This window comes from Bubalus bubalis, chromosome 6 (assembly GCF_019923935.1).
Source record: "Bubalus bubalis isolate 160015118507 breed Murrah chromosome 6, NDDB_SH_1, whole genome shotgun sequence".
NCBI lineage: Eukaryota > Metazoa > Chordata > Mammalia > Artiodactyla > Bovidae > Bubalus > Bubalus bubalis.
Genome location: NC_059162.1, coordinates 54,533,017 through 54,559,648, shown reverse-complemented (window position 1 = coordinate 54,559,648; position 26,632 = coordinate 54,533,017). Strand labels below are relative to the sequence as shown.

The 26,632-nt window shown below is 40.1% G+C and overlaps 1 protein-coding gene across 5 annotated transcripts in view; it reads right to left on the bottom strand.

Moving 5' to 3' along the window:
• The window catches only part of LOC102399202 (guanylate-binding protein 4), a 105,923-nt gene that overhangs the window by 17,666 nt on the left and 61,625 nt on the right, over positions 1-26,632 (bottom strand). For 4 of the 5 annotated variants that reach the window (XM_045166098.1, XM_045166099.1, XM_045166097.1 and 1 more), the window contains 2 exons: positions 9,017-9,212; positions 5,744-5,871 (listed from right to left, as the gene is read on the bottom strand). In XM_045166098.1, the coding sequence (XP_045022033.1) occupies positions 5,744-5,871; positions 9,017-9,206 (318 nt within the window). In that variant the 5' untranslated portion in view covers positions 9,207-9,212. The remainder of the gene's footprint in view (positions 1-5,743; positions 5,872-9,016; positions 9,213-26,632) is intronic. The other variant, XM_045166101.1, reaches the window with a different exon arrangement.

The window sequence follows — 26,632 nt, the reverse complement described above, 5'->3', positions numbered from 1 at the left end:
AATTGTCTTTTATTTTTTTGTCTGGCTATTGATTGTGAAAACTGATACACATCTTTTATTATTGTGATTATGTAACTATTATTCCCTTAATACTATTGTATCATGGTTCTGCTGCTGCTAAGTCACTTCAGTTGTGTCCAACTCTGTGCGACCCCATAGATGGCAGCCCACCAGGCTCCCCCGTCCCTGGGATTCTCCAGGCAAGAACACTGGAGTAGGTTGCCATTTCCTTCTCCAATGCATGAAAGCAAAAAGTGACAGTGAAGTCACTCAGTCGTGTCCGACTCTTAGTGATCCCATGGACTACAGCCTACCAGGTTCTTCCATCCCTGGGATTTTCCAGGCAAGGGTACTGGAGTGGGGTGCCATTGCCTTCTCCATATTGTATCATGATTGGTCAACAAAAAAAAATAACAGAATTCTATATTAGTGCAATGACCATTTAATAGAAAACCTGTAATCACTTTTTAAAATCCAGATGCAGATCAGAATTATCTTGGAAGTTTTTGAAAAATACAAATGCCCAGGTATTGCTTTTATTCCCAAAAGCTCTAGATGTGTTTCTAATGAGCAGTCATATTTAATAGCAACTGGACAATATGATGATATTTTACTTTTATCTACTTTGTTTCACCTTTTCTATTTCATATTCAGTGCTCCCATTTAGTTTAGTTTATGCTTTCCAATTTTTCTGTCTCTTTTTTTTTATGTTCTTTCTAAAGTCCTTATTAAGAGTAGTAGAACAGCTTTTGTATATATATGCACATATATATTACACATAATGTGTATTTTATATATATATATATATATATTAGAAAACATAAATTATTGTCTGACTAAAAATTATGATATTTTGAGTCCATGTGTTTGACTTAGTATGAATAGAGTCCTAGATTTCTAATTTATATTCAATCAAAACTTTGATATAGTTCCATGTATTTTGGCAGAAGCATGCTGGCTGCGATGGATCGCACAGAAATGTGGCCGAAAGGAGCTTCCCACGCCCGAGGTCAGGGGAGGTGGCTGAGAGGAGCTACCACATGCCCAAGGTCAGGGGAGGCAGCCGACAGGAGCAACTCCACGTCCAAGGAGCGGTGGCTGCACGGGCGCAGGAGGGCTTAGAGGAGCTACTCCACGTTCAAGGTCAGGAGGGGTGGCTGTGAGGAGATACCCCTTATCCAAGGTAAGGAGCAGCAGCTGCACTTTGCTGGAGCAGCCATAAAGAGATACCCCACGTCCAAGGTAAGAGAAACCCAAATAAGACGGGGGGTGCTGCGAGAGGTCATCAGAGGGCAGACACACTGAAACCATAATCAAAGAAAACTAGCCAATCTGATCACATGGACCTCAGCCTGTCTAACTCAATGAAACTAAGCCGTGCCGTGGGGGGCCATCCAAGATGGATGGGTCATGGTGGAGAGGTCTGACAGAATGCAGTCCACTGGAGAAGGGAATGGCAAACCACTTCAGTATTCTTGCCTTGAGAACCCCATGAACAGTATGAAAAGGCAAAATGATAGGATACTGAAAGAGGAACTCCCCAGGTCGGTAGGTGCCCAATATGCTTTTGGAGATCACTGGAGAAATAACTCCAGAAAGAATGAAGGGATGGAGCCAAAGCAAAAACAATACCCAGTTGTGGAGGTAACTGGTGATAGAAGCAAGGTCTGATGCTGTAAAGAGCAATATTGCATAGGAACCTGGAATGTCAGGTCCATGAATCAAGGCAAATTGGAAGTAGTCAAACAGGAGATGGCAAGAGTGAATGTTGACCTTCTAGGAATCAGTGAACTAAAATAGACTGAAATGGGTGAATTTAACTCAGATAACCATTATATCTACTACTGCAGGGAGGAATCCCTTAGAAGAAATGGAGTAGCCATCATGGTCAACAGAAGAGTCCGAAATGCAGTACTTGGATGCAATCTCAAAAATGACAGAATGATCTCTGTTCGTTTCCAAGGCAAACCATTCAATATCACAGTAATCCAAGCCTATGCCCCAACCAGTAACGCTGAAGAAGCTGAAGTTGAACAGTTCTATGAAGACCCAAAGACCTTTTAGAACTAATACCCAAAAAAGATGTCCTTTTCATTATAGGAGACTGGAATGCAAAAGTAGGAAGTCAAGAAACACCTGGAGTAACAGGCAAATTTGGCCTTGGAGTACGGAATGAAGGGGGCAAAGGCTAATAGCGTTATGCCAAGAGAACGCACTAGTCATAGCAAACACACTCTTCCAACAACACAAGGGAAGACTCTACACATGGACATCACCAGATGGTCAACACCGAAATCAGATTGATTATATTCTTTGCAGCCAAAGATGGAGAAGCTCTATACAGTCAGCAAAAACAAGACCGGGAGCTGACTGTGGCTCAGATCATGAACTCCTTATTGCCAAATTCAGACTTAAGTTGAAGAAAGTAGGGAAAACCACTAGACCATTCAGGTATGACCTAAATCAAATTCCTTATGATTATACAGTGGAAGTGAGAAAGAGATTTAAGGGACTAGATCTGATAGACAGAGTGCCTGATGAACTATGGACAGAGATTTGTGACATTGTACAGGAGACAGGGATCAAGACCATCCCCATGGAAAATAAATGCAAAAAAACACAAATGGCTGTCTGAGGAGGCTCTACAAAATAGCTGTGGAAAGAAGAGAAGCAAAAAGCAAAGGAGAAAAGGAAAGATATAAGTATCTGAATGCAGAGTTCCAAAGAATAGCAAGGAGATATAAGAAAGCCTTCTTCAGCGATCAATGCAAAGAAATAGAGGAAAACAACAGAATAAGAAAGACTAGAGATCTCTTCAAGAAAATTAGAGATACCAAGGGAACATTGAATGCAAAGATGGACTCGATAAAGGACAGAAATGGTATGGACCTAACAGAAGCAGAAGGTATTAAGAAGAGGTGGCAAGAATACACAGGCGAACTGTACAAAAAAGAGCTTCATGACCAAGATAATCACGATGGTGTGATCACTCACCTAGAGCCAGACATTCTGGAATGTGAAGTCAAGTGGGCCTTAGAAAGCATCACTACGAACAAAGCTAGTGGAGGTGATGGAATTCCAGTTGAGCTCTTTCAAATCCTGGAAGCTGATGCTGTGAAAGTGCTGCACTCAATATGCCAGCAAATTTGGAAGATTCAGCAGTGGCCACAAGACTGGAAAAGGTCAGTTTTCATTCCAATCCCAAAGAAAGGCAATGCCAAAGAATGCTCAAACTACTGCAAAGAATGCTCAAACTACTGCACAATTGCACTCATCTCACACGCTAGTAAGGTAATGCTCAAAATTCTCCAAGCCAGGCTTCAGCAATACGTGAACTGTGAACTTCCAGATGTTTAAGCTGATTTTAGAAAAGGCAGAGTAACCAGAGATCAAATAGCCAACATCTGCTGGATCATCGGCAAAGCAAGAGAGTTCCAGAAAAACATCTATTTCTGCTTTATTGACTATGCCAAAGCCTTTGACTGTGTGGATCACAAGAAACTGTGGAAAATTCTGAAAGCGATGGGAATAGCAGACCACCTGACCTGCCTCTTGAGAAACCTATATGCAGGTCAGGGAGCAACAGTTAGAACTGAACATAGAACAACAGACTGGTTCCAAATAGGAAAAGGAGTACGTCAAGGCTGTATATTGTCACCCTGCTTACTTAACTTATATGTGGAGTACATCATGAGCAATGCTGGGCTGGAAGAAGCACAAACTGGAATCAAGATTGCTGGGAGAAATATCAATAACCTCAAGTATGCAGATGACACCACCCTTATGGCAGAAATTGAAGAGGAACTAAAGAGCCTCTTGATGAAACTGAAAGAAGAGAGTGAAAAAGTTGGCTTAAAGCTCAACATTCAGAAAATGAAGATCATGGCATCTGATCCCATCACTTCATGGGAAATAGATGGGGAAACAGTGGAAACAGTGTCAGACTTTATGTTTTGGTGTTCCAAAATCACTGCAGATGGTGATTGCAGCCATGAAATTAAAAAATGCTTACTCCTTGGAAGGAAAGGTATGACCAACCTAGATAACATATTGAAAAGCAGAGATATTACTTCGCCAACAGAGGTCCATCTAGTCAAGGCTATGGTTTTTCCAGTGGTCATGTATGGATGTGAGAGTTGAACTGTGAAGAAAGCTGAGCGCCAAAGAATTGATGCTTTTGAATTGTGGTGTTGGAGAAGACTCTTGAGAGTCCCTTGGACTGTAAGAAGATCCAACCTGTCCATCCTAAAAAAGACCCTGATGCTGGGAGGGATTGGGGACAGGAGGAGAAGGGTATGACAGAGGATGAAATGGCTGGATGGCATCACCGACTTGATGGACCTGAGTTTGGGCATACTCCGGGAGTTGGTGATAGACAGGGAGGCCTGGCGTGCTGCGATTCATGGGGTCACAAAGATTCAGACAAGACTGAGCGACTGAACTGAACTGAACTGAACTGATTTTGGCATCTAGTATTACTTCTAGAAGTCTGTGTGTGCTTAGTTGCTCAGTCATGCCCTACTCTTTGCTACCCCATGCCTGCCAGGCTCCTCTGTCCATGGAATTCTCCAGGGCAGAATACTGAGTTTGGTAGCCATTCCCTTCTCCAGGGTATTTTTCGGATCCAGGGATTTAACCTAGGTCTCCTGCATTACAGGTAGATTCTTTAATGTTTGAGTCATCAGAAAAGTTTATTATCTTAGTTGTTTTTTAAAAAGAAGTTTTTTGAATGAGGCTTGAAACTTCTAATACAATTCCGAGAATATAAAGAAATACTATGTTATAAAAAATTAGGAGTTTAACATGTGATATAGTATCATTAACTAAAGTTAAGATTTTGTTCAAATTTCACAAAACTTTATGCTTGTGTCCCTTGTTTTCATACCTTATTCAACACTCCACATTGTATTTAACTGCACTGAGCAGCTTCAGCTGCATGTAACAAATTCTGGTAAATTCTCTTTTCATTTTTATTCTATTACAAATATTTTCTAGTTTTCCTTGTTATGGCCTTTTGGATATAACCATTATTTAAAAGTAGACATTTAATTTCTAAAGCCATGGACTTTTTAAAGTATCTTTGATATTAATTTCTCTTTTTGATATCAATTTCTCATTTTGATATCAATTTCTCATTTAAATGTTTTCTGCTCTTCAATCACCCTCTGTGTTTTTTTCAGTCTCCTAACTTTACTGAGGATTTCAGTGGCTAAGTCAAATATCTCTCTTGGTAAATGTCACAGTGCACTTATAAGTGTGTGGGTTATTTTAACATATCTTTTGATATTGGTCTCTAACATAATTCCACAATGATAAGAGAATATGACTCTATGATTTCAATACTTTTATACCATGACTCTTTTGCACCTGATATTACGTCCCTGGATAAGTTCCAGTGTCTCCTAGTTTATAACCAATGGGAACTTGGGTAGAATTTGTATTCTACTGTTTTGTGAAAATTGTATAAATCTTAGTTATGTTGAACTGGTTCACAGTGCCTTTCATGTCTACTATATCCTTCTCCTTCTCTGTATATTCATTCGATTAATTTTTGAGAGTTTGATATTGAAACTTCAGCTAAAATCTTAACTTATCTACATAAAATTTAATTATAATATATAGTGGTACTATATATAGCTTTCTTTTGTATTTTCCAGGTCTCCTATAAATGTGTTATTATATTTTCCAATTTAAAACATAAAAAAGAAAGAGGAAAAAGAGTAGAGAAGATTCCCTGCCTTACCTTCTCCACATTGCCCAGGCCCTCAGTGTCCAGAAGGACCAAGATGTGGTTCTCCTTGGAGGGGTGGGGCACACACCACATCCAGATGCCTTTGGTTTCAGACCTCACTGTGGAGCCCAGACGGAAACCTGCACAGAAAGAAGAATGCAATGCACAATAAGAGCAGATAGTCCAGGCTGCCCATGGATTACTTTGGGTAAAATTGTCGAAATATGAGTGCATGGCTGGGGGAAATGTGTTTTTGTTTCAGCAAGGACTGTCAGTTCCAATGTTTACACATGCTCAGGACCTTCCCAAGAAATATTTCTTGTCCCCTATTCACCTCATAACATTAATGGCTCATACTGTGTCACATTCCAGAATTAATGTGAACTCTAGTAACCTTTCTATTTTTATCAGTTCCATATCCTCCACTTTCTGATGGAGTCCCAACAATGAGAGGTACCAGCAAGAGAGCAGAAGTCAGGTGCCTGTTCCCTTGGCTTCCACCCTGGTGGGCCGTGGTGTCCTAGTACCTCTGTTCCTCTGCCTTCATCGCATCTCCTTTCATTTAGCTCCATCCAGTTGTTCTGGTCTCTGTCACATTATGGAATCCACTAACTGCCTCTTCACCCTAGAGGAATTATAAAGGTTCCCTGGCCATTGTTTCTGCCACCCTCTGAGTGCCTCTGCTTCCTTCAGAAAAATGGAGTGGTTCCTTTTGCTCTGCTTGGGCCCTTGTAATTGTCACTCCATTTATGGTTACCTGTTAAGTGGATCATCTGTGTCCTTCCAGGTTCTGAACTAATACATTAACTTTTGTTAAATTGTTTTTTCCCTCCTTGTTTTCCTTGTATTTTCCTCATTTTTCTTCTCTTCAAAAAATGATGAAATCTTTGTTCACTGACTTGGGTGGGGATAAAATAGCAGGGGATTAGGAAAGACCTGTGAGAATTGTTTGCCCTTCTTTCTAAGGCTTAAACCAACAGAAAGTGATTATGTGAGGTAATGGGCTTCCCTGTTAGCTCAGACAGTAAAGAATCTGCCTGCAATGCAGGAGACAAGGGTTAGATCCCTGGGTTGGGAAGATCCCCTGGAGAAGGGAATGACAACCCACTCCAGTATCCCTACTTGGAGAATTCCATGCACAGAGGAATCTGATGGGCTACAGTCCATGGATCACAGAGTCAGACTGGACTGAGCAACTAACACACATATGTGTAAGAAAGCAAAATATGTCTCATCTATAGTCCAAGATTTTGACTGTCTGCCAGATGCCAATGCTCCCTTCAACTGAGAATAGAAATGGATATGATGAAATGCCTAGGGGAGCATGGCTTAGGCCATTCAATTACCATGTTCTGTGTATTCTGCTCTAGCGGGTATAAGACCTGAGATGATCTGCACTCTTCTACATCGTGATGTCATTTGACTGCTGTCTGATTAATACAGAGCAGTCTGAGCTTCCAGTTCTCCCAGGGAGAAAGGCAGGGTATAACAGTCAGTTATGTGAGGTAAAGGAGAGACAAAGAATCATAAGAAGGTGACAGTAGTGAGCTGCTTCTGCTAGTGAACTTTGACTGGGCACCAGTTTTGCTTGTTTGTTTGGTTTTGTTCTTCCTGTCATTTAACTGGGATAGCAGTGCCACAATTCAAGTTCTTTAAAACATAACCAGGTGAAGGATTTCCTTAGTAATGGAAATCACCTCCTTATTACCTGATGTTATCTTGAATAAAATAAAAAGGAATATTGTTGAAACACCTTGACTGTTGAAACATCTTGACTGATATCATTTCTTAGAGTTCTCAAATTTTAATCACCAAAAAAATGACCTATTAAGTATTTTAGCCTGGCAAAGGAAAAGTGCTCTCCCCTGACTAGTTGTCAATTATTCCTTAAAAGAAAGACAAATATAAAATGTTTAATTTGAGGCCAATGGGAGACTGTAAGCAAAAAGAAAGAGGAAGACAGGAAGAAGTCTATCTACAAGTACTACTTACCTGTAGTGAGGCAAATAATGTGCAACTGTACAGACACCAGATCAGCCAAAGCTAAAAAACTTCTTACCAAATTTTTATGATGATGTGGAGAATTCCACTTTCTGCTAATATGCACATAAATTGCACGTAAAACTTGAAACACTGATATTATCTTGAAAGCCTGAAAACATATGGACTCCATGACCCAGCAATGGCACTTCTGAGTATATCAAACAAGGATAGCTAGTATACACGTGCACCAGGATATAGATACAAGAATATTCACAACAGTGAACCCATAAAAGTTGGAGCTACAAATAATACCAGAGTTCATCATCAATGAGTGAATAAATAAAAGTTCCTATCCTCTCTCAATAGCATACTCTACAATGGTGAATATACATGAATTATAGATGTGTATGACAAACTAGATGACCCTTATAAACTTCTTGTTGAGCTAAAGAAGCAAGACCCCCATGATTGTCACAATGTAACTCCCTTTGTATTAAGTTTGAGCAATCCTTAACAAATGCAGAAACATAATACAAAGCCATTTTTAAAAAGGAAGAATGAAAGAATGCACCATGGAAGTCAAAACATGGGTGAGATGTTTTGATTTTGTTGTGAAGGTATGAGAGGGCATGATTTGGGCTTTTGGGTGTTGAAGTATTTCCTGATCTGTGTACTGATTACACAGATGATCACTTTAGTTTTATCACCTTTATTGTGTGTGTATATATATATATATATATATATATATATATATTTATGCACTGTTCTATATGTATTATAGTTCAGATAATAGAAAAGACTAAGTAGAGAAACAGGGGTATAAGTCACCAAAGCTTGGAAGTAAGGAAATTAAATGAAGCAAAAAATGATGGATGGTAGCCTCATTGAGATATGAGAGTTTTAGGAATTTATCTGTGTGTATTTCTTTACATCTCTTCTAAAAAACAGAGCGTGTTGAACAACATTTGTGTGCTATTTGAAATAACCCTGTGGTTTAGGGCAAAAGTGATGAAGGAGAAAGGAAGGGAGTCATTTTTGAAGATGAACCCTTGAGAAGATGGCAGTGGATGGGATTGGGATAAATAAGGCGGACATTTTGATGGGCCTGTGAACTCTCCATTACTGGATACAAGAGGGAACATTGTGGAGAGACAGGTTTGGAGTTACAAATTCAGTGGTGGGAATTAAGAAGTTGTTTTCAGTGGGGGGAATTAGGCTCTTCCTTAACAGGGCACTAGAGGAGGATGATCAGCAGCCTGTGTTATCACTGTTTCCCAGCAAATGGTCCTGAACAATACTCACCGTGGTTCTGTCCTGCCAGGCGGTTCATCAGGTAGGACTTTCCTGTCCGATACAGCCCTACAATGGCCACCACCACCAGAGGCTGAGATATCTCGTCAAGAATCTCCAGTGCTTTAGGGTTTACTGAGAGTTGATTTTTCCGGTTTTCCACCAAACAGATGGGGTCCATTTTGGTAGCTCGAGTTGCCATGGGAACCTGTAACCCAGAGGAACAACTCAGTAGACTATAAGATCTGGAAGTCACCACTCACAGCGAGCATCAGCCTTCGGCTTGTGGAACTTATATATCAATTATCCACGCTTTGCATGTTTCTAAAAGGTAAGTATTTAGCCAACCTGTGTCAAAGCCTGTACAGGTAAATTATGGAAATTATCTTATTGATCTTTAAATGACCTCTAAAACAACCTTGCCCACATGAGCCCTACAGTGAACAGAATGAGAAAACAAAGTATTGATGATGGAACCTTGGAAACACTAACATTTTGGGGTAAGTAGAGGCAGATGGGACATGGAAGAGATGAGGAGTGATCAGAGATGATTTTTGGAGTGTCAGAATGATTTGGTCACTCATTAATTGTACAAATATTCACTGAGAACCTACCACGTGCTGAACACTGCTCTAGGGGCTCAGTATCAAACTGAAGAAAATGGATAGAAATCTCTGCCTCACGGTACTCTATTCTAGTGGAGGAAACAGATAATATAGAAAGTAAAACCAAAATACATATATGTAAGGCTTGTACATGCTCAGCCATATCCAACTCTTTGCCATCCATGGACTGTAGCTTGCTAGGGTTCTCTGTCCTTGGGATTTTCCAGGCAAGAGTACTGGAGTGGATTGCCACTTACTACTCCAGGAGAGCTTCCCAACCCAGGGAGCAAACCCATGTCTCCTGCATTGGTAGGCAGATTCTTTAACACTGAGCCACCTGGGAAGCCCTATATGTACATGAGAGGGTAGTAAAGTATCAGAAGGAAATGAGCAAGCAATGGCCTATGGAACACTGAGGGTTGAATTTATGGAGAGGCTATCCAGGGAAGACCTTGACAATAAAGGCAAGATGAAGGTGATCAGTGTCCTCATCCTTTGATGAGAACAGACAGATGCAGGGAAGCAGTGGGAGCAGGAACAGGCTGGAAGAGGAGGGACTATGAGAGAAAGAAGTTGAGATAATGAATGCAGCTTTCTCTCAAAAAAAAAAAAAAAAAGAAAGAAAGAAAAGAAAAACACAACAGAATTTAAGGTACCTATACAATGTTGTGCATGTAAGAATTAATTTATTAACAGAAATTATAAGACATTTCTTAAGCAGATAGAGAGGAGAAGCAAGCAACCAGGGTATTGTCAGATCTGCCTAGATATGTCAGAGTCTCACATCTGGGCTAGCTTCTACTTTAAATAATTTCATTACAATGGTAGGGTGTTTCATGATCTCAAGAGTCAGACTGCAGTAGCAGTCAGAGAGCTTGGATTGTCCCTTTATTTTCTCAAAGACTATACTAAGCAACGTCCACATGTTGCCATACTTTATGAACTGTGTGATGACTGGGAAGATTAATTTCTCTGTGGCTCAAGTTTCTCTTCTGGAAAGTGGTGACATGAAAAGTAAAGATCAATCTGTCATTAAGGTAGTTGTTATTCAGTTGCTAAATTGTGTCCAACTACAGCATGCTAGGCTTCTTTGTCCTTCACTATCACCCGGAGTTGTTCAAAATCATGTCCATTGAGTCAGTGATGCTATCTAACCATTTCATCCTCTATCATTCCTTCTCCTCCTGCCCTAAATCTTTCCCAGCATCAGGGTCTTTTCTAGGTGGCATTTTGCATCAGGTGGCCAAAGTATTGGAGCTTCAGCTTCAGCATCAGTCCTTCCAATGAATATTCAGGGTTGATTTCCTTTAGGATTGACTGGTTTGATCTCCTTGCAGTACAAGGGACTCTCAAGAGTCTTCTCCAGCACCACAATTTGAAAGCATAAATTTTTTGGCACTCAGTCTTTATGGTCCAACTCTCACATCCATACATGACTACTGGAAAAACCATAGCTTTGACTATACACACCTTTGTTGGCAAAGTGACGTCTCTGCTTTTTAATATGTTATCTAGGTTGTCATAGCTTTCCTTCCAAGGAGCAAGTGTTTTTTTTTTTGTTTTTTTTTTTTTTTTTAATTTCATGATTGCAGTCACTATCTGCAGTGATTTTAGAAAATAAAATCTGTCACTGCTTCAACCGGATGCCATGGTCTTAGTTTTCTGAATGTTGAGTTTTAAGTCAGCTTTTTCACTCTCCTCTTTCACCCTCATGGAGAGACTCTTTAGTTCCTCTTCAATTTCTGCCATTAGAGTGGTATCATCTGCATATCTGAGGCTGTTGATATTTCTCCTGGCAATCTTGATTCCAGCTTGTGATTCATCTAAACCAGCATTTTGCATGATGTACTCTGCATATACATTATGAATAAATAAGCAGGGTGTCAATATAAAGCCTTGTCATCATCCTTTCCCAATTTTGAACCAGTTCGTTGTTCCATGTCCGGTTCTAACTGTTGTTTCTTGACTTGCATACAGGTTTCTCAGGAGGCATTTAAGGTGGTCTGATATTCATGTCTCTTGAAGAATTTTCCACTTTTTTTATGATGCACAGTCAAAGGCTTATCATAGTCAATGAAGCAGAAGTAGATTTTTTTGGAATTCCCATGCTTTTTCTATGATCCAACAGATGTTAGCAATTTGATCCCTGGTTCCTCTCCCTTTTCTAAATCCAGTTTGTACATGTGGAAGTTCTCATTTCATGTACGGCTGAAGCCAAGCTTGAAGGATTTTGAGCATTACCTTGCTATCATGTGAAATGAGAGCGACTGGACAATAGTTTGAACATTCTTTGGCATTGCCCTTCTTTTGGATTGGAATGAAAACTGACCTTTTCCGGTCCTGGGGCCACTGCTGGATTTCCAAATTTGCTGATATATTGAGTGCAGCCCTTTAATTGCACCATCCTTCAGGATTTTAAATAGCTCAGCTGGAATTCCATCTCCTCCATTAGCTTTGTTCGTAGTGATGCTTTCTAAGGCCCACTTGACTTCACACTCCAGGATATCTGACTCTAGGTGAGTGATCACTCCATCGTGGTTATCTAGGACATTACATTCTTTGTGTGTAGGTCTTCTGTGTATTCTTTCCACCTCTTCTTAAACTCTTCTGCTTCTGTTATGTTCTTACTGCTTCTATCCTTAATTGTGCCCATCTTTACATGAAATGGTTCTCTTGATATCTCCAATTTTCTTGAAGAAGTCTCTATTCTTTACCATTCTATTGTTTTCCTCTATTTCTTTGCATTGTTCACTTAAGAAGGCCTTTTTATTTCTCCTTGTTATTCCCTGAAACTCTGCATTCAGTTGGGTTTATCTTTTCCTTTCTCCCTTGCCTTTCACGTCTTTTCTTTTCTCAGCTAATTGTAAGGCCTCCTCAGACAACCACTTTGCTTTCTTGCATTTCTTTTTTTTTTGGGGGGGGGGATTGTTTTCATCATTGCCTCCTGTACAATGTTATGAATCCCTGTCCATAGTTCTTCAGGTATTCTATCAGATCTAATCCTTTGAATCTATTTATCACCTCCAGTGTATAATCAAGGGTTTCCCCCGCAGCGCAGTCAGTAAAGAATCTGCCTGCAATGCAGAAGATCTGATTCAATTTCTGGGTTGGAAAGATCCCCTGGAGAAGGAATCGGCAACCCACTCTAGTATTCTTGCCTGGAAAATAATCCCATGCACAGAGGAGCCTGGCAGGCTACAGTCCATAGGTTCACAAACCAAACCAGTGTATAATCATAAGGGATTTTATCTAGGTCATAGCTAATGGATTAGCAGTTTTTGCTACTTTCTTCAATTTAAGCCTTATTTTTTTCAATAAAGAGCTCATGATCTGAGCCACAGTCAGCTCTAGGTCTTGTTTTTGCTGACTGTAAAGAGCTCCTCCAATATGGGCTGCAAAGAATAAAATCAGTCTGATTTTGGTATTGACTATCTCATTAAAGGACAGAAATGGTATGGAACTAACAGAAGCAGAAGATATTAAGAAGTGGCAAGAATACACAGAAGAACTGTACAAAAAAGATCTTCAGGACACAGATAATCACGATGGTGTGATCACTCACCTAGAGCCAGACATCCTGGAATGTGAAGTCAAGTGGGCCTTGGAAAGCATCACTACGAACAAAGCTAGCAGAGGTGATGGAATTCCACTGGAGCTATTTAAAATCCTGAAAGTTGATGCTGTGAAAGTGCTGCACTCAATATGCCAGCAAATTTGGAAAACTCAACGGTGGCCACAGGACTGGAAAAGGTCAGTTTTCATTCCAATCCCAAAGAAAGGCAATGCCAAAGAATGCTCAAACTACATCACAACTGCACTCATCTCACACGCTAGTAAAGTAATGCTCAAAATTCTCCAAGCCAGGCTTCAGCAATATGTGAACCGTGAACTTCCAGATGTTCCAGCTGGTTTTAGAAAACGCAGAGGAACCAGAGATCAAATAGTCAACATCTGCTGGATCATCGAAAAAGGAAGAGAGTTCCAGAAAAACATCTATTTCTGCTTTATTTACTAGGCCAAAGCCTTTGACTGTGTGGATCACAAGAAACTGTGGAAATTCTGAAAGGGATGGGAATATCAGACCACCTGACCTTCCTTTTGAGAAACCTGTATGCAGGTCAGGAAGCAACAGTTAGAACTGGACATGGAACAACAGACTAGTTCCAGATAGGAAAAGGAGTATATCAAGGCTGTATACTGTCACCCTGCTTGCTGCTGCTGCTGCTGCTAAGTTGCTTCAGTTGTGTCTGACTCTGTGCAACCCCATCGACAGCAGCTCACCAGGCTCCTCTGTCCCTGGGATTCTCCAGGCAAGAACACTGGAGTGGGTTGCCATTTCCTTCTCCAATGCATGAAAGTGAAAAGTGAAAGTGAAGTCTCTCAGTCATGTCCGACTCTTTGCGACCCCATGGATTGCAGCCTACCAGGCTCCTCCGTCTATGGGATTTTCCAGGCAAGAGTACTGGAGTGGGTTGCCACTGCCTTCGCCCGTCACCCTGCTTATTTAACTTATATGCAGAGTACATCATGAGAAAGGCTGGGCTGGAAGAAGCATAAGCTGGAATCAACATTTCTGGGAGAAATATCAATAACCTCAGATATGCAGATGACACCACCCTTATGACAGAAAGTGAAGAGGAACTAAAAAGCCTCTTGATGAAAGTGAAAGAGGAGAGTGAAAAAGTTGGCTTAAAACTCAACATTCAGAAAATGAAGATCACAGCATCTGGTCCCATCACTTCATGGGAAATAGATGGGGAAACAGTGGAAACAGTGTCAGACTTTATTTTGGGGGGCTCAAAAATCACTGCAAATGGTGATGGCAGCCATGAAATTAAAAGACATGGAGAGGAGCTAAGATGGCGGAGGAATAGGATAGGGAGAACACTTTCTCTCCCACAAATTCATCAAAAGAACATTTAAATGCCGAGTAAATGCCACAAAACAACTTCTGAATGCTGGCAGAGGACATCAGGCACCCAGAAAAGCTACCCATTGTCTTTGAAAGGAGGTAGGAAAAAATATAAAAGACAAAAAAAGAGACAAAAGAGGGAGGGATGGAGCTCTGTCCTGGGAAGGGAGTCTTAAAAAGAGAGAAGTTTCCAAACACCAGGAAACATTCTCACTGCCCTCTGTGCCGAGCCTTGGAAGCACAGATGGCAACATAACAGGGAGGAAACATAAATAAACAATTAAAACCCACAAGTTAAAAAAAAAAAAAAACCCACAGGTTAGGAGCCCTACGGTAACTCCCCCAGTGGAGAAGCAGCGCAGACGCCTGCACCCGCCACTAGCAAGCGGGGGCTGGGCAGGGAGGCGCGGTACGGGCTGCATCACTTAGAGTAAGGATCTGGCCGAAATACCCCGAGTGCTATCTGAGCGAAATAATTTGGGCTAGCAAACCAGACTGTGGGATATCTACCACGCGAAAAGCCAGCCCTAACCTAAGACACCACCAGGCCCACGCACGGAACAAAGGACTGAACAGAGATAGCAGGCTGCAGACTGTCCCCCTCTGGTGACAGGCAGCCAGAGCTAGAAGGGGGCAATCGCAGCCCCAGAGAGACATTATCTACAAAACTGTAAGCAGGCTTCTTTGCTACCTAAGACCTCTTGTGGTTCTGGACAGTCAACATCCGCCTGAGAAGGTGCACCGGTTGTACACCCAGAAAACCGAGCGGCGGGAGGCGATAAGTCGCAGCAACCGCTCTCGTCAAACACCTCATCACCTGAGCTGCTTGGACTTGGGAAGGGCACAAAACGCAGGTCCAACCGAGTCTGCGCCTCTGAGGACTACCCAAGTGCCTGAACCTGAGCAGCTTAGACCTGGGAGGTGCAGGAAGCCCAGGACCGGCCGCGGATGGCTCCCGGTGGAGCAACCTAGAGCCTGAGCGGTGTGGGCAGGGAGGCTACACGTGCCGTGAACGGGGGCAGGCCCAGTGTGGCTGAGGCACTGCGAGCACATGCCAGTGTTATTTGTTTGCAGCATCCCTCCCTGCCCACAGCGCGACTGAACAAGTGAGCCTAAAAAAAAAAAAAAAAAAAAAGTGTCCACCACCGCCCCCTTTGTATCAGAGAGGAAATTAGACACTGACTGCTACTTCTACTGCTAAGTCGCTTCAGTCGTGTCCGACTCTGTGCGACCACATAGACGGCAGCTGAAGAGCCCAGCAAACAGAAGAAGCTGTAACAGAGGGAACCGCCTTGGAAGCGACAGGCAATAGATTAAAATCCTGTGGTTAGTACCGACTACATAGGAAGGTACCTATAGATCTTGAGACATATAAGCCGGACCAAGGAACTAGCCGAAAATGAACTGACCCCACAATATCCACAACAATACCAGAGAAAGTCCTAGATATATTTTTACGATTTTTATGATCATTCTTTCTTTCTTTTTTTTAATTAAAAAAAAATTTAAGTCCTCTATTACTTCTTTAATTTTCACTTTTATAACCTACTATTACTTTGCAAAAAAAAAAAAGACTATTTTTTTTAAAAAAAGCAAACTTCATATATATATTTTTTATACTTTTTGTGACCTTATTTTTTTTTTCTTTTCTCTTTCCTTTTTTTTTTCTTCTTTTCTTTAACATTGTATTTTTGAAATTCCAAACTCTACTCTAGATTTTTAATTTTAGCTTTTTGGTATTTGTTATCAATTTTGTACCTATTTTTTTTTTTAATAGTTTTTGTGACTTTTTTTTCTCTCTTTCTTTCTCTTCTTCTTTTCTTTAACACTGTATTTCTGAAATTCCAAACTCTATTCTAGATTTTTAATTTATGCTTTTTGGTATTTGTTATCAATTTTGTACCTATATTTTCTTTATAATTTTTGTGACTTTGTTTGTTTTTGTTTGTTTGTTTTTCTTTCTTTTTTTCTTCTTTTCTTTAACATTGTATTTTTGAAATTCCAAACTCTACTCTAGATTTTTAACTTTTGCTTTTTGGTATTTGTTATCAATTTTGTACCTATATTTTCTTTATAATTTTTGTGACTATGTTTTTTCTTTTTTTCTTCTTCTTTTTCTCTATTTCTTTTCCTTCTTCTTTTCTTTAACATTGTATTTTTGAAATTCCAAACTCTACTCTAGATTTTTAATTTTTGCTTTTAGGTATTTATTACCAATTTTGTACCTTTAAGAACTCAATCTTCAGTACCCATTTTTTACTAGGGAGTGAGATTACTGGCTTGACTGCTCTCTCCCTCTTTGGACTCTCCTTTTTCTCCACCAGGTCGCCTGTGTCTCCCCCCTAACCCCTCTCTACTCTACCCAACTCTGTGAATTTCTGTGTGTTCCAGATGGGGAGAACACTTAGGGAACTGATTACTGGCTGGATCTGTCTCTTTCTTTTTCATTCCCCACTTTTATCCTCCTGGCCACCTCTGTCTCCTTCCTCCCTCTTCTCTTCTCTGTATAACTCCATGAACATCTCTGAGCGGTCCAGTTGTGGCGTGCACATAAGGAAGTGATTACTGGCTAGCCCGCTCTCTCCTCTATTGATTCCACCTCATCTCATTCAGGTCACCTCTAACTCCCTCCTCCCTCTTCATCTCATTCAGGTCACTCTAACTCCCTCCTCCCTCTTCTCTTCTCCATGTAACGCTGTGAACCTCTCTGGATGACCCTCACGGTGGAGAAACTTTTCATCTTTAACCTAGATGTTTTATCAATGGTGCTGTATAGAAGGAGAAGTATTGAGACTACTGTAAAAATAAGACCGATAACTGGAAGCAGGAGGCTTAAGTCCAAACCTTGACTCCAGGGAACTCCTGACTCCAGGGAACATTAATTGACAGGAGCTCATCAAATGCCTCCATACCTACACTGAAACCAAGCACCACACAAGGGCCAAGAAGTTCCAGGGCAAGACATACCACACAAATTCTCCAGCAACACAGGAACACAGCCCTGAGCTCCAATATACAGACTGCCCAAAGTCACCCCAAAACCATAGACATCTCATAACTCATTACTGGACACTTCATTGCACTCCAGAGAGAAGAAATCCAGCTCCACCCACCAGAACACCGACACAAGCTTCCCTAACCAAGAAACCTTGACAAGCCACCTGTACAAACCCACACACAGTGAGGAAACGCCACAATAAAGAGAATGCCACAAACTACAAGAATACAGAAAGTGCCGAGGTCCAGCCTCGGCTGATCCAGGGAGTTTGAAGTGGGGATGGCGTCGGCGAGGATCAGGATACAATAGCTTTAATTAGATATTAATTAGAGATGTAAAGAGTAATAGAATGAGGATAGCTCAGTAGGAAAATTCAGTGGAGAAAAGAGGCTGAGTAGCTTGGTTTACACAGGAGACCAATAAAACTTCAAGACAAGAAGGTTGCACCATTTATGTAGGCCGCAGGCGTCCTTCCGTTCTCCCGAAGGAGAGGAAACACTGAGGCCTCCCCGGTCAGATCTCAGAAGCCCAGGCATAATTAGTAAGCTTGGTGGGTTCCGCGCTCCAGATGGAGACTCAGCCAGAGTGAGAGAGAGAGAGACATGGGGAGACCAGTATTTCAAGAAACTGATCCCAATTCTTTGTTTTCCATGGTCTACTTTTATACACTGAGATGTTATGCAAAAGTCATGCGGGGTCAGCAGTCCTGACTTTTATCAAAGTCAGATGCTTCATACAAAGGTATACAGAGGTCTTAGGGGTGTTACACCATCTTCTGGCCAGGGGGCCTGCTGACAATTTATGACCCTCTCCTTGTGACAGCGGTCAGTCAACCAGGACACTTATTTCTCCAGGGGTGATTATTCTTAAAACAGACGCCACCCAAATAAAGTTACATTCCTAATGGGTGAGGGTATAGTGGGTTTTAGTTAAGGAAAGAATTTACTAAGCCTAAGGTCTAACGTGATTAATATCAAAGGTTAATACTTATTTCTTCTATATATTCATTAATGTGTATAAGGGCAGGGGATATGGAGACTTAGCAACAAACATTGGCTCAACAAATGAAAAGCCCTTCACCAATACAATTTCTAATCAGGCCATTATACTTATACTAATAGTTTTCTAACTTTTCTAAGGAACCTGTTTTTAGAAGGTTTAAAGCATCTCGTGCCTCTCATGGTTGGGAGGCTGTGAGCAATCACATGTGGCCGGACAAGCCTGTCAGGCAGGCTAGAGAACCTTCAGAGGAGTTTGTAGATTAAAACACTCTTGTCACACCCAGGAGTTTTTATTAACTGGAGCTCTAGGTTAACTCCTTCTTCGAAAGAGGTGGTGGGGGCAGCCCCCCATAAAGTAAGAGGTGTAGGTGGGAGCACAAAGTAGTAAAGTAGGCAGGCTCTGGTTATGAGGGTAGATGCTCAAGGATTTCCAGGGGGACGCCTGAGGCTCGATCCTGCCTTTGCATATGTCGAGCCTCCTTCCTCATGACCTTTTCCACGGGCGGAGTGCCTCACGCTGGCCCCCAACAAGAAAGGACACCCCAAACTCAGCAATTTAAACAAGATGAAGAGACAGAGGAATACCCAGCAGGTAAAGGAATAGGATAAATGCCCACCAAACCAAACAAAAGAGGAAAAGATAGGGAATCTATCTGATAAAGAATTCCGAATAATGATAGTGAAATTGAGCCAAAATCTTGAAATCAGAATGGAATCACAGATAAATAGCCTGGAGACAAGGATTGAGAAGATGCAAGAAAGGTTTAACAAGGACCTAGAAGAAATAAAAAAAAGTCAATATATAAATGGATAATGAAATAAATGAGATCAAAAACACTCTGGAGGCAACAAATAGTAGAATAAGAGAGGCAGAAGAGAGGATTAGTGAATTAGAAGATAGAATGGTAGAAATAAATGAATCAGAGAGGAAAAAAAGGAAAACGAATTAAAAGAAATGAGGACAATCTCAGAGATCTCCAGGACAATATTAAACACTACAACATTTGAATCATAGGGGTCCCAGAAGAAGAAGACAAAAGAAAGACCATGAGAAAATACTTGAGGAGATAATAGTTGACAACTTCCCTAAAATGGGGAAGGAAATAATCACCCAAGTCCAAGAAACCCAGAGAGTCCCAAACAGGATAAACCCAAGGTGAAACACCCCAAGACACATATCAATCAAATTAACAAAGATCAAACACAAAGAACAAATATTAAAAGCAGCAAGGGAAAAACAACAAATAACACATAAGGGGATTCCCATAAGGATAACAGCTGATCTTTCAATAGAAACTCTTCAAGCCAGGAGGGAATCGCAAGACATACTTAAAGTGATGAAAGAAAATAACCTACAGCCCAGATTATTGTATCCAGCAAGGATCTCATTCAAGTATGAAGGAGAAATCAAAAGCTTTACAGACAAGCAAAAGCCGAGAGAATTCAGCACCAGCAAACCAGCTCTCCAACAAATACTAAAGAATATTCTCTAGACAGGAAACACAAAAACAGTGTATAAATTCAAACCCAAAACAATAAAGTAAATGGCAATGGGATCATACTTATCAATAATTACCTTAAACATAAATAGGTTTAATACCCCAACCAAAAGACAAAGACTGGCTGAATGGATACAAAAACAAGACCCCTACATATGTTGTCTACAAGAGACCCACCTCAAAACAGGGGACACATGCAGACTGAAAGTGAAGGGCTGGAAAAAGTTTTTCCATGCAAATAGGGACCAAAAGAAAGCAGGAGTAGCAATACTCATATCAGATAAAATAGACTTTAAAACAAAGGCTGTGAAAAGAGACAAAGAAGCTCACTACATAATGATCAAAGGATCAATCCAAGAAGAAGATATAACAATTATAAATATATATGCACCCAACAGAGGAGCACCGCAATATATAAGACAAATGCTAACAAGTATGAAAGGAGAAATTAACAATAACACAATAATAGTGGGAGACTTTAATACCCCACTCACGCCAATGGATAGATCAACTAAACAGAAAATTAACAAGGAAACACAAACTTTAAATGATACAATAGACCAGTTAGACCTAATTGATATATATAGGACATTTCATCCCAAAACAATGAACTTCACCTTTTTTTCAAGTGCATATGGAACCTTCTCCAGGATAGACCACACCCTGGGCCATAAATCTAGCCTTGGTAAATTCAAAAAAGTTGAAATCATTCCAAGCATCTTTTCTGACCACAATGCAGTAAGATTAGATCTCAATTACAGGAGAAAAACTATTAAAAATTCCAACATATGGAGGCTGAAAAACACGCTGCTGAATAACCAACAAATCACAGAAGAAATCAAAAAAGAAATCAAAATTTGTATAGAAACAAATGAAAATGAAAACAAAACAACCCAAAACCTGTAGTTCATAGCAAAACAGGCGTACCCCAAGAAACAAGAAAAAAGCCAAATAAATAACCTAACTCTACACCTAAAGCAACTAGAAAAGGAAGAAATGAAGAAACCCAGGGTTAGTAGAAGGAAAGAAATCTTAAAAATTAAGGCAGAAATAAACGCAAAAGAAACAAAAGAGACGATAGCAAAAATCAACAAAGCCAAAAGCTGGTTCTTTGAAAGGATAAATAAAATTGAGAAACCATTAGCCAGACTCATCAAGAAACAAAAGGAGAAAAATCAAATCAGTAAAATTAGAAATGAAAATGGAGAGATCACAAAAGACAACACAGAAATACAAAGGATCATAAGAGACCACTATCAGCAATTATATGCCAATAAAATGGACAATGTGGAAGAAATGGACAAATTCTTAGAAAAGTACAACTTTCCAAAACTGGACCAGAAAGAAATAGAAAATCTTAACAGACCCATCACAAGCACGGAAATTGAAACTGTAATTAGACATCTTCCAGCAAAAAAGCCCAGGTCCTGACGGCTTCACAGTTGAATTCTACCAAAAATTTAGAGAAGAGCTAACACCTATCCTACTCAAACTCTTCCAGAAAATTGCAGAGGAAGGTAAATTTCCAAACTCATTCTATGAGGCCACCATCACCCTAATACCAAAACCTGACAAAGGTGCCACAAAGAAAGAAAACTACAGGCCAATATCACTGATGAACATAGATGCAAAAATCCTTAACAGAATTCTAGCAATCAGAATCAACAACACATTAAAAAGATCATACACCATGACCAAATGGGCTTTATCTCAGGGATGCAAGGATTCTTCAATATCTGCAAATCAATCAATGTAATACACCACATTAACAAATTGAAAAATAAAAACCATATGATTATCTCAATAGATGCAGAGAAAGCCTTTGACAAAAGTCAACATCCATTTATGATAAAAACTCTCCAGAAAGCAGGGATAGAAGAAACATACCTCAACATAATAAAAGCTATATATGACAAACCCACAGCAAACATTATCCTCAATGGTGAAAAATTGAAAGCATTTCCCCTAAAGTCAGGAACAAGACAAGGGTGCCCACTTTCACCATTACTATTCAACATAGTTTTGGAAGTTTTGGCCACAGCAATCAGAGCAGAAAAAGAAATAAAAGGAATCCAAATTGGAAAAGAAGAAGTAAAACTTTCACTGTTTGCAGATGACATGATCCTCTACATAGAAAACTCTAAAGACTCCACCAGAAAATTACTAGAACTAATCAATGAATATAGTAAAGTTGCAGGATATAAAATCAACACACAGAAATCCCTTGCATTCCTATACACTAATAATGAGAAAATAGAAAGAGAAATTAAGGAAATAATTCCATTCACCATTGCAACGAAAAGAATAAAATACTTAGGAATATATCTACCTAAAGAAACTAAAGACCTATATATAGAAAACTATAAAACACTGGTGAAAGAAATCAAAGAGGACACTAATAGATGGAGAAATATACCATGTTCATGGATTGGAAGAATTAATATAGTGAAAATGAGGGTACTACCCAAAGCAATTTATAGATTCAATGCAATCCCTATCAAGCTACCAACGGTATTTTTCACAGAGCTAGAACAAATAATTTCACAATTTGTGTGGAAATACAAAAAACCTCAAATAGCCAAAGCTATCTTGAGAAAGAAGAATGGAACTGGAGGAATCAACCTGCCTGACTTCACGCTCTACTACAAAGCCACAGTCATCAAGACAGTATGGTATTGGCACAAAGACAGAAATATAGATCAATGGAATAAAATAGAAAGCCCAGAGATAAATTCACACACATATGGACACCTTATTGTTGACAAAGGAGGCAAGGATATACAATGGATTAAAGACAATCTCTTTAACAAGTGGTGCTGGGAAAACTGGTCAACCACTTGTAAAAGAATGAAACTAGAGCACTTTCTAACATCATACATAAAAATAAACTCAAAATGGATTAAAGATCTCCACGTAAGACCAGAAACTATAAAACTCCTAGAGGAGAACATAGGCAAAACACTCTCCGACATACATCACAGCAGGATCCTCTATGACCCACCTCCCAGAATACTGGAAATAAAAGCAAAAATAAACAAATGGGACCTAATTAAAATTTAAAGCTTTTGCACAACAAAGGAAACTATAAGCAAGGTGAAAAGACAGCCTTCAGAATGGGAGAAAATAATAGCAAATGAAGCAACTGACAAGCAACTAATCTCAAAAATATATAAGCAACTCCTGCAGCTCAATTCCAGAGAAATAAATGACACAATCAAAAAATGGGCCCAAGAACTACATAGACATTTCTCCAAAGAAGAAATACAGATGGCTAACAAATACATGAAAAGATGCTCAACATCACTCATTATCAGAGAAATGCATACCAAAACCACTATGAGGTACCATTTCACGCTAGTCAGAATGGCTACAATCCAAAAGTCTACAAGCAATAAATGCTAGAGAGGGTGTGGAGAAAAGGGAACCCTCTTACACTGTTGATGGGAATGCAAACTAGTACAGCCACTATGGAGAACAGTGTGGAGATTCCTTAAAAAACTGGAAATAGAACCGCCTTATGATCCAGCAATCCCACTACTGGGCATACACACTGAGGAAACCAGAATTGAAAGAGACAGGTGTATCCCAGTGTTCATTGCAGCACTGTTTATAATAGCCAGGACATGGAAGCAACCTAGATGTCCATCTACAGATGAATGGATAAGAAAGCAGTGGTACATATACACAATGGAGTATTACTCAGCCATTAAAAAGAATGCATTTGAATCATTTCTGATGAGGTGGATGAAACTGGAGCCTATTATACAGAGTGAAATAAGCCAGAAAGTAAAACACCAATTCAGTATACTAGTGCATATATATGGAATTTAGAAAGATGGTAACACTAACCCTGTATACGAGACAAAAGAGACACTGATGTATAGAATAGTCTTTTGGACTCTGTGGGAGAGGGAGAGGATGGGATGACTTGGGAGAATGGCATTGAAATATGTATAGTATCATATATGAAATGAGTCGCCAGTCTAGGTTCGATGCACGATACTGGATGCTTGGGGCTGGTGCACTGGGACGACCCAGAGGGATGGTATGGGGAGGGAGGAGGGAGGAGGGTTCAGGATGGGGAACACATGTATACCTGAGGTGGGTTCATTTTGATATATGGCAAAACCAATACAATATTGTAAAATTAAAAAATAAAATAAATAAAAAAATAAAAGACGCTTACTCTTTGGAAGGAAAGTTATGACCAACCTAGATAGCATATTGAAGAGCAGAGACATTACTTTGCCAACAAAGGTCCATCTAGTCAAGGCTATGGTTTCTCCTGTGGTCATGTATGGATGTGAAAGTTGGACTGTGAAGAAAGCTGAGCTCTGAAGAATTGATGCTTTTGAGCTGTGGAGTTGGAGAAGACTCTTGAGAGTTCCTTGGACTGCAAGGAGATCCAACCAGTCCATTCTGAAGATCAGTCCTGGGTGTTCTTTGGAAGGAATGATGCTAAAGCTGAAACTCTAGTACTTTGGCCACCTCATGTAAAAAGTTGACTCATTGGAAAAGACTCTGAGGCTGGGAGGGATTGGGGGCAGGAGGAAAAGGTGTGACAGAGGATGAAATGGCTGGATGGCATCACCGACTTGATGGACGTGAGTTTGAGTGAACTCCGGGAGTTAGTGATGGACAGGGAAGCCTGGTGTCCTGCAATTCATGAGGTCGCAAAGAGTCAGACACGACTGAGTGACTGAACTAAACTGAACTGAATTTCCCTTCACCATGACAAGGCTGTGATCCATGTAGGGTATTGGGGTCATTAGGAGGATTACATATCTCATAATGTTTACCATACTCTTCAAGTTATACAAGCACATAGTCAATCCTATATAATTTTACAATTGTGTGTCTCTGAAGACTGGGAGGGTAATTTCTGAATGAAAGGGGAGAGTTGGCTTTGGCCTGAGAAAGTGACAATTCCTTCTCTGGTTGCAGCAATGGGAGGACACAGCCCAAGAGGAAGATGAGCAGGCTGGGAGGCCCAAGCAGTAACAACTGAGAGGGAGAACAGCAACAGGGGAAGAGTCAGGCTGGAGGAGCTGAAAGCTGCCCCGAGATGTCCAAGTACAGGTTCTGGAGTTGGGCTGCCAGGGTTCAAACCTGAGGGTTCAAGTCACTTATTGTCTGTTGAAACCTTGAAAAAGGAACTTACGTACAAAGCCTCCATTTTCTTACCAGTGTTATAGGAAAAACAGTAATTCCTGCCTGATTCATTACTATACAGATGGTAAGATATAAGTTCTCAGAAAGTTTTAGAAACTTTTCCTGCATTAACGTATGACTTCAACAGTAAATAGGTTGGACGATATGTTATAATATGTTGGTGCATTCTGTAAGTTGCAATTTGCCAAGGAATATAACTTATCTAAAATCTCTCAGTCAGAAAAAAACATGAATTTGCTCTAAAGAATTCCTCTCTAATATTTCTCCTTCTCTTACACTCTCTTGCTCTTTTTTTTGGTCTACAGTGGATGGGGAGCAGAGACAGAGCAGTAAAATAACCTTTTGCTTCTGTGTTAGGTGAAAATTAATAAAAGGAAACTTCACTCAAATGGAATCAGCAAGCCAGAAAGAAGAGCTCTCACACAGTACCACTGGAGATCAGTTATGAGAATTGACAATCACAAACCCCAGGGAAAAAATCTTCAACAGGAGATACTCCAGTGAGAGTCCCCAACAGGAAAAAGTATGCCTCACATCTCCTAGAAGAACCCAGGAGTACCCCAGCAACCCAGCCAAGGAAAAAGGGTCATTGCCTTGAACTCTCACTTTCCTCCAATGGACTTTCTTTTAAAACAATCCTTCCCAACTTACTACTCTTCTCTATAAAATAAGACAGAGGAACTTCCTCTTTTTCTTGGTTGAATTTGCCCCATGTCTTTTGCTACAGCTTGCTTGTCCCAAATGACAATTCCCCTGCTATTCCTGAGTAAACCCATTTTTACTTGAAAAATCACCATTTTTAAGGTGAAGAGTTTTAAGCAACAGGAATAGTAGCATTCACTTCTGAGTCAGAATATTCATAAAGCTTTGGTAGGAGACCATAAGTTTACCATGTATTTTTTTAATTAAAAATATTCTGAGGTTTTCAAATGAAGGAACTTCAAAACTAAATAACTAGAATGAAATAGTGTTACTAGATGGCAGAAGATGATGAACAGTTTCCAATGGTTGCAATTCAGTAGTTATCTGAAGTGATAGTTAAAAGTACCCCACACTGTATTTTCAGCAAGCATCAGAAGTTATAAGAGGCAGTATTTGCATGGGCCAGGTATTAAAAAAAAATGCATAGTAAATAAACACGAATTGGCTTACAGTAAGTATTTTTTTTATTAAGAATGAGATTAAATTATTTCAAATAATACAGTTTTGTATTATTCCGAATATTGAATGTTAAGAGAAAAAAAAAATCCACTGTTAATCTGTTAGGATTTAAATTGTCTGTGGACTACCACCAGTGCCCAGCGGGGTGCAGTCATGATGGAGGGGGTTGGAGGAGGAGACTGCACCCAGGGCTTCTGCGAGGGGGCTGGGAGTTTGGGCCCTCAGTCCTAAAAAGGACTTCAGCCCCTTTTTCTCAGAAGATGAAGCACACACTGCTCCT